A 9,061-nucleotide genomic window follows, 5' to 3' on the forward strand; every position below is an offset into this window, starting at 1 on the left:
GAAAAGTTAAAAATATGAGTGAATAAATAAGTATTAAGTCTGCATTATTTTCACTTGTATACCCTTATTATTTGTTTATTAAATTCTTTAATTTCCTGTCTCAAATATTCGCTTCTATTATCCGATTAAATTTATCTACTCATTTATTACCCAATACTCGTATGAGTATTCTTACTAATTCTCTAACTCAATAAAGTGTTTTAATTGCATTAAAACATTTTATTTTATTTGGTTTTATTATTGGCTAAAATGGAAAACACGAAAAACATTTTAAGCTTTAAGCAGTCAAAGAATACGGAGATATCCTAAAATGTTTTATGGATTTAAATAGATGTTTAATTAAATATTCATAATATTTTGTTTCGCTAACAGTCAGAAAAAAAATGTTGTAAATTAGTTAGTTGACATCAATTTTGAGATAAAGAAATCTTAATGATTTAGTGTTAAAATTAAAGATCTCCTGTATTGCGTTAAAGCAACATGATGCTTCATCTAATTCAATCTTACTGAAAAAATTAGTATTAAAAGATTTTAAATTAAAGAAATTTAGAAATTTCATTTTAGTCTCGTTTTCATGAAGTTGTACATGTTTTCTGCTAAAGGAATAAAAAAATATTTGACATTTTAAAATTAAATATTTTTTTTAGAGAATTACGAATAAGCCCTTAACCCTTTAAGGACGAGTGGAATACCGGTGTCCCAAAATCAAAAACAATTTTTTTTTCTGACTTTAGGAAACATAATAACTTTCTATTGCAAAAAACGTTATTGTTTTTGGGACACCGGTGTCTCACTTGTCCTTAAAGGGTTAAGGGCCGATTTAAAGATTTAATGCTTAAAAATTTATCTCAAAATTGAGAAAAACTCGAGGGGCCGTATCCTCTAGATGTGAGAGTTTGATTTTGTGGGAAAAGTCAGCTCTCCGTGTGGAACTCTTCTATTTGGTATCCACGAAATTTTCGATTTGAAATTTTCTCATCAAAAACCGGGGAGAATTCTCGAGTGGTATTCTCGGTGAGAGTTTGATTAATTTACATAGAAAATAAGCAAATAAATTAAAATATCGCGTTTTTGAAAGTTGTAAATGGTTTTCAAATAATTATTTCGCTTAATAAATACAATTTCCATATATTTATAATAAATTTCAATGAAGTTTTTTTTTCTTATTATCTCTTATTATTTTTCTAATTGTTTGAGTTTGATACCAGTCATTTTCCAGTTTGTTTATAATTTTAATACTATTTTGTTTCAGCCAGTTTCAGCTCTCGTAAATAAGAAAACGGTTGTGGCCATTTAATCATTAGATCTTTGTTTAACCTATTTATATTCTTAAACAAGATGGAACTTATTTTTAGCAGTTAACTTGGCCGTGAACTCTTTAAAACGCTTAATTTTTGTTTTAACTAAAACCGGAGAAAACAGATCGCATAATTTATAGTGAGTTTATCGGGAAAAGGCTCCTTTTTAGAAAGTTGGAATTGTTAGATCTCAAGAACCAACAAAACAAATATTTTAAGCAGCAAAATAATAAAATTAATAAATTATAAATGAGAATTTTTAAATTTTACAGGAAAATATATATTGATATGAATCCAATAATCCTTGTCAAATTGCTAAAAAAAAGAAAAATTCAATGGAAATTGGTTTTACAAAAATAACTGAAAATTCACTTTAGCATTATTTGACAATTTTCAGGAAAATTTATACAAAACCACAAGAAAATGAGTTCATGTTTACGGCGTTATCACACTTGTACATTAAAATTTTAATGTGATTCACATTAATTGTCGCTTGTGAGCGTCCAAATATTTGTGTCTTTGAGTCACTTAGTATTTGGGATTTTTCTATTTATTGATAAAGAAGTGGACTTGGCCTACAAAAATAAGTTTAAATTTACCTAAAGCATAAATATTTTTCACATTAAAAAATTAAAGAGAAAATCGTATTAATTTTTCGCATTAATGCCATAAATCAATTTATATCAAATTTTGCGGGCCAAGTCTACCTTTTTATCAACAAATAGATCAAATTTTGAATATAAAATGATTCAAACACACAAATTACACATTTGGATTCTCACCAGCGACAATTAATGTGAATCATATTAAAATTTAATTTGCAAGTGTGATAACACAGTTATACTTATAAATACGTATTTATAATTAAATTGATACAAATGCAAAGGTTTTTTTTAAGTTTATTACTGAACATTAAATCATTTAAGTGTTAAGAGGAGTCGCGATGAATAAATCAAAGCTTAAGGGAAGAGCACCCCGGATCGGAATGTTAAGAGACATGCTCGATGTTTAGTTGAAAATTATAAGCCTCACAATACTATTTGTATATTTGTGCATGCCAATTGGTATATTAGTGATCCATTTAACTGTATCTGGGCATTTGAATTTTTAATTTTTACAATAAATTAATAAAAATTAGGTGTAATTGCAAACTTGCAATCTCTACCTCGGATCGTCACGAATTCAACCAGGTGCCTCACGGAAATTTGATTTTATAAATTAAATCAGAGTTAATGCAGTGCATTCTTGTAAGAATTAATTGGTAAAAAGTAGGTAATCATTTTTAAAAATTCATTTTATTTGGAGCAACAATACAGTAATAACCTGACGATCCGAGGAACACTGCCGATCGCTGGTATTCTTCCGTTATATCAATGTTCTTTAATTACTTATTCATTCATTGAATTTATAATTACTTCAGTATTCAGTTTTTTGCGACCAAAAGCAGTGCGCGGAATGCCAAAAAACGATTTCCGCAAGTAGTTCCACACGAAAATCTCCCTGATTCTCTCCGATATTCGTGGATACGGAGAGAAGGCAGGTGGGAAAAATAGGCGAAAATGTCACGGAGAGAAGCTCGTTAAAATCTTCTCTCACAAAGTGGAGGATAAGGCCCCAGAAGTCTGAGAAAAACTTCAGCTGCATGAAAGTGTCCCTACTAATAAGTTTACCAATTAAAAAATCAGTAAAATATTTTATATTTTTGCCATATTAGAAGACTTTCGGGCTTCGCATACACTCTAGCTTCGAACATTTCTTATTTTTTTTTCATATTCCTTTAATTAATTTGATTTGTAATAGCAATATATTTTGATAAAGTTTAATGTGACATATTTTTTTTTTTAAAAAATATGTCCAATTCCAAATAATGCACTGTTCTTATCCAGAAATTATGGATTACTCTATTAAAAAAACCGGTCATCAGTAGGTTAATGGCCACAAGGAGTATTCTTTCTATTAATACTGCAAATGCTGCAATCGATATCCACAATAAATTTAATTTATTTGCCATGCATTCAATTTTTCTACAGTTTTATCTTCTCGTTCATTTTATTTACTGTCCCCAAAATATTCTCTCTGTATTCCCAAAAAAAATTCCACATGAAACTTTTATACATACTATATTTACCAGACAGAAAAAAAAGAGCGACATGGTGAGCAATGTTTAATTCTGAGTGTTGAATAATTTCTAGACGCTTTGGGAGGCAATGTGGGATTGGCAATCACACAAGTATTCAATCTTATCTTTATGTGCCAGTGGGGGATGCGTCAGACAGCAGAATTGGAAAATCAAATGACATCTGTGGAGAGGGTGGTTGAATATGCTGAGCAACCGAGTGAGCCATCCATGGATACTGAGCCCAAGTATCGACCACCGGTCGATTGGCCACACTCAGGTGGGCTCAAATTCACCAATTTCGCTCTCCGTTACACACCTGACGGAAAGGACGTGCTGAAGGATATCAATGTTGCAATTAGACCAAGGGTAGGCACTCTATATAGCACACATATCATAAAATTGAGCTCCACACTGATCCATTTCACTTCCATTTCCGCTCTCAATAAACACCAAAAAAAAAGCTAGGGATTTAGGATTCACTTTGTGAGCTTTGGTGGAAGCACCATTTGAATACGTGATTATATCTAAACATTCAGCAAATTTGTACTGAATGGATTAACAATATATGACGCAATAGACAATTTCGCACCGGAAATTGGATATCTGCAGAAATAATTGTTAATACACGGATTAAAAATATGTTGTTAATATGAACGGTGGTTAGTGATAAAAAAGTGCAATCACAAAATGGAATTCTACAATATTAAATAATATTTATCATCAATACAAACTTTTGGAAATGTTTTCATTAACTCCTAAATTATATATAAACTTTTTATATGAAAATTTTTTGGATATTACAGCTTAAAATGGTTAAAGACGTTAGAGTGGTAAAATGTCTGGATGAGGTTATTTTTGGAATTATCGTAATCTTTTATAAATGAGTATAAATTAATTAGTCTATAATTTCTGTTAATTTTTTATTGACTCAACGTAGCATCGTAAGAATATTTATTTTCAGCGCGTTTTCTTAAAGCCTGGAACTTACAAAAATAAAACATTCAAAGCTCTACCCAATCAGAAAACTCGATGAGTATATTATTGTATATTTTATGGGAATAAATATTTTATTTACATGTCGATAAAACAAACCAAATAATGTAATTAAATATTTAGTCTTATAAAATGTTTTCAGCTAACTTCGTTCTCTGATTAAATAGAGCTTTGAAAGCTTTGAGTAATACAGAAATATTAATTTTTCGAAAAACATTCAAAAACGTTTTTAAAATAAATTTTCAAATAGAAACAATATTTTTAATTGTTCTCAAACAATTTTTTCTAAATACAAATCTCCCACAAATCACTTAAAAAAATGTTTTCAAAAACTTGACCTTTGGTATCACGATTGCAACTTAACTGAAGTAACTTCAGTCATAGTCATGAGCATTAGGGTCAAAGAAACACCTCTTCGACATGAAACCCCTATTGACACTTTGGTCAAATTGATGAAATTTCTTTAATACATCCAATAAAATATAAGTATTATAACGTTTCTTTCTTTAATTTGCGTTTTTCGATAAGGATAAGTATTCGAATTTCGTATTCCAAATTGTACAGAGTAACGTGTTAATAGATCCTGACACGAATTCTTAAAGAGACAATAGGTGTTCCTTTCACCCTATGCACTATAATAATTTTCTTAAGGCCTCTACACACTAGAAAAAATTATGTCCATATTGAAGAAAATTCCCTACGCTTGTGTAGGAAAAACTGTGAAATATGGACATATTTTTCTCTAGTGTGTAGAGGCCATTAACTAAAAATTATATTTTAGTATCAGTAATTTCATTAAAGACAATATTTTTAAAGATATTTTAACTTAAACCGGTTTCAAACTGAAAAATAAGAAAACTTATGTATTACCTTCGGGTGCCAAAATATTTACCATGGTCATATGGTAGGAAAAACGTCATGTTGACATCATTTTGTTACTTGGGTCAAATGCCTTTTATGTACAATACTAAATCGGAATTTCTTCAATATCTTGCCAGTAAGGAAAAGGAATTTGGAATAGTTAAACCATATGGCTAATCCTTAAGTTTATTACCTAGAAATTCATTTAAACTTCTAGTGTATAAAAGAAGAGATTGATAGTTGGTCTTTCCGTCATAAAATAAATACTCTAAACTTCACAAAAAGAGCATAAAACCAATTTTTCTCATTTTCTTCATGTTCTGTAATATGGGCGCTAAATGGTTAGAGATATCGATTTGGAGCCTTCAGATGACCCACTAATAAGTCAATCTGAGGATTATCAATATGACCCTCATTTCCTCTCTACCCCTCCCCTAGTGGGGTGGAAATGAGAGTTGTATTAATAATCTTCAAGCTGACTTATAGGGGATCGTCCGAAGAGTCCAAGTCAATATTTTAACCATTCCGCACTTAAATCTTAAATATAAAAAAGAAGGAAGTTTTAACCATTTTTTGCTGACCAATTTTAATTTTCTGTTGCTTATTGTTTTTGATCCAAATTTGCTTTTAAGATACTAATCCTTTTAATTAAAAATGTAACTTAAAATAAATTTACACGTTTTCTTAACAAGGGTAATTTTAAGATCATTTATCATGTACATTTTTTTTAAACAAGTACGTTCTTTAAACAGTTTCAATAAATTTAGAAAAAATTTCTTCATTATCAAAAAATCTAGCATCCTGTGCGTTTTTATTTTTGTAATTTGAGTTCATATTTTTTTGTTTGTGCCATTAATATTATTCAGTTCCAAATTAATGATGGATCAAAATTCCTTACATTAGGATCATAGGCTTAATCAAAAAATCTTAAGACAAGAGAGAAAAGACAAGAAACGCTTATTATCACGAAAAGAGAATTCTTTTGTTGAAAAAATGATTACACGGTTATTATACAAATTTTATCATAATATTACCATTTACTTACACCAAAACACTGATTTTAATTTAGAAAAATTCATAATAAAATCGTATAATATTATTAGTTCAAAAATAAAGAAAAAGTTGACTCTATCGGAGTCAATTTCAATTCAATTCAATTCAATTTATTTAAAACCATTAGGACAAACTGTCCTCTGTACATAAAATGGCCCTAGACATAAAGTTAGGACGAGGCGTTAATGGAGGCCACATAACTCAGGATAAGCCCTCTCTTTCGCTCCCTGGGCAGAGCATTCCAAAGAATAACACCCTCCACAAAAATGGAGTTGCGAAAATTACGCGTATTTGGGTCCAAGTTGACTCTATCGAAGTCCGTAGAGTAAAAAAGTAGCTATTGACTATTGGAGATTGACACTATCGCTGGTTGACTCTATCGAGGTCCCACTGTATTGATGTAAGTGCTTTTCCTTAGGAATTCAAAACCAACGGAGCCTTATGTCCGCTTAAAGATCGTTTTGGGACAGCATTATGAAGGTCAATTTAATGCTTCAGATTTTAAGTAAAATCCAGTAATAAAGCATCTTGAGTTTTAGAAGTTATGAATCTTCAGATCAGAAACGGTATTAAAATTTTTATTCTCAAATCTGTGTAACACGAGTTTGAGTTAAGAGAGTTAGCCCAATTTTAAAGTCTCAAATGGATCATTTATCCTTAAAATTTGATATTTAGTCATAGTTTTTCTAAAAATCTTACTTGAAAAAATAAGTTAAGTTAAGCCGTAAGGTAATATGGGATAATTCGGAATCATGTCTATTTTGGAATATGGAGATTTTCTTCATATTTTAGATGGTCAAAAAGAAAAAGAAAGACCACGAAAAAATACAAGACTTTACATTCAAAAATAGTCCTTTGTTGTTTTTTCCTTTTTCCATCTAAAGAAATCTCAGAGTTCCAAATTAAACATGATTCCAAATTACCCCATCGTATTCTATTGATAAAAATTAAGTATAAAGCCCGCATAGGAAAGCATCGTAGAGAGCAGATGAGGTTCATAAAATATCCTTCATATGTTTAATCTTGTAAACTAATGAAATATTATTTTTAATCCTCAAAATCCAGGAGAAAATCGGAATTGTTGGCCGAACCGGAGCTGGCAAGTCTTCAATCATTCAAGCTCTATTCCGTTTGGCATTCAATGAGGGACTGATCGAGATTGATGGCATTAATGCCGAAACTCTGGGATTGCATGACCTTCGTAGCAAAATATCAATAATTCCCCAGGATCCAATCCTATTTACCGGAACCCTGAGACACAATCTCGATCCTTTTGAGGAAAAGAAAGACGATGAAATTTGGAGTGCTCTAGCACAGGTGGAACTCAAAGAGGCCGTTTCACATTTGCCTCGTGGTTTGGACAGCAAAATGTCCGATGGCGGATCGAACTTCAGCATGGGCCAGAGGCAGTTGGTATGCCTAGCCAGAGCCATACTCCGGGACAATCGAATCCTAGTTTTAGACGAAGCAACGGCCAATGTTGATCCGGATACAGATCGTCTGATCCAGACTACAATCCGGGATAAATTCGCACAGTGCACAGTATTAACTATAGCTCATCGACTACATACGGTCATGGACAGCGATCGGGTGTTGGTAGTCGATGCCGGTCGTGTGGTTGAGTTTGGACATCCCTATGATCTTATTCAGAAGGCCCAGGGAGGCTTCTTCAGAGCACTCGTGGACGAAACGGGTCCCACCACTTCACTTCAGCTCATCGAATTGGCGCGAAAGAACTTCGATCGGACATCCCAAGTACCTTCGTGATTTCCAGTCACAGTTCTTGCAATCCACCCGCAACATTTGAGATTATACTTATTTTCCCCTCTCGAAAAAGTCCTCATTTTTTATATTAAAATTGTAACGCTCAATCTTGTTTTTTTTTGTATTTGTCATGAACTATAAATGGAATTTTCTGTGCGAGACTGTTTTTTTTTGTGGCGGTTTTGTATGTCATTTTTTTTCAACGAGGAGCAATAATGTGCAAATGGTTGAATTTTTCTGCTCTACCAAATTCACAATTTCACCGTTTGGGGAGCCTTTAGTCGCACGCTCAGGAGAATTGGAGGCAACGGACATGGCCCAAAAACTGGAGGACCAACAACTGTCGAATTGTAAATTAATTTGCATTTATAAATTATTGAGAGAAAGTTTAAATAAAAGAGAACTCTTTAAATAAAAGAGTTATGTGCCTTTTTTGGATAATTACGATGAGAAAAGCAGGTTAATGAAAGTTTGAAGGTGCATTCAGAGAAGCTTTTGAAGAGGAAACCTAAATTCAGACTTAATTAATACGTTTACCATTAAATTTCCCTGCTCTTTGTCACCTTTTCACAGCACATTTAAAAGCTGTTTAATTGAGAATTTTGTACAAAATTTTCATCTGGAATTACTGGAATTTCCAGAACTCTTTTACTCCTGTTTTTTTTTCTAAATTCACCTACCACCAGAACATCTAACTAAATGTGAGTATTCACATTTGTATGATGTCACAAAGTTGGACGAATTTCATTAAAATTACACACGCAATTAAGCATTTATTGCCACCACCCTTCAGTAACCACAAATTCTGTTGGACAGGAAAGTTTGCATACTCAGTATGTTATATGACGTCGTCAGTGGTGAATTAATAATAGAGTACTTTTTTCTCCACTGACTTTTTGGGCATATAGTTTTTTGGATGAACACGCACAGTACATCCTGTATGGCAAAAAGTTTCAAATCAACCTCCCCAGGA

General features: G+C 31.8%; 1 protein-coding gene across 1 annotated transcript in view; it reads left to right on the forward strand.

Annotated features, from left to right (window-relative positions):
* The window catches only part of LOC129799806 (ATP-binding cassette sub-family C member 4-like), a 69,488-nt gene extending 61,244 nt beyond the window's left edge, over positions 1–8,244 (forward strand). Inside the window, exons 18-19 of the mRNA XM_055844034.1 lie at positions 3,491–3,783; positions 7,390–8,244. Coding sequence (XP_055700009.1) covers positions 3,491–3,783; positions 7,390–8,091 — 995 coding nt within the window. The 3' untranslated portion in view covers positions 8,092–8,244. The remainder of the gene's footprint in view (positions 1–3,490; positions 3,784–7,389) is intronic.
* Positions 8,245–9,061: the final 817 nt, after the last annotated feature.

The sequence above is a fragment of the Phlebotomus papatasi genome, chromosome 1 (assembly GCF_024763615.1).
Source record: "Phlebotomus papatasi isolate M1 chromosome 1, Ppap_2.1, whole genome shotgun sequence".
Lineage (NCBI taxonomy): Eukaryota > Metazoa > Arthropoda > Insecta > Diptera > Psychodidae > Phlebotomus > Phlebotomus papatasi.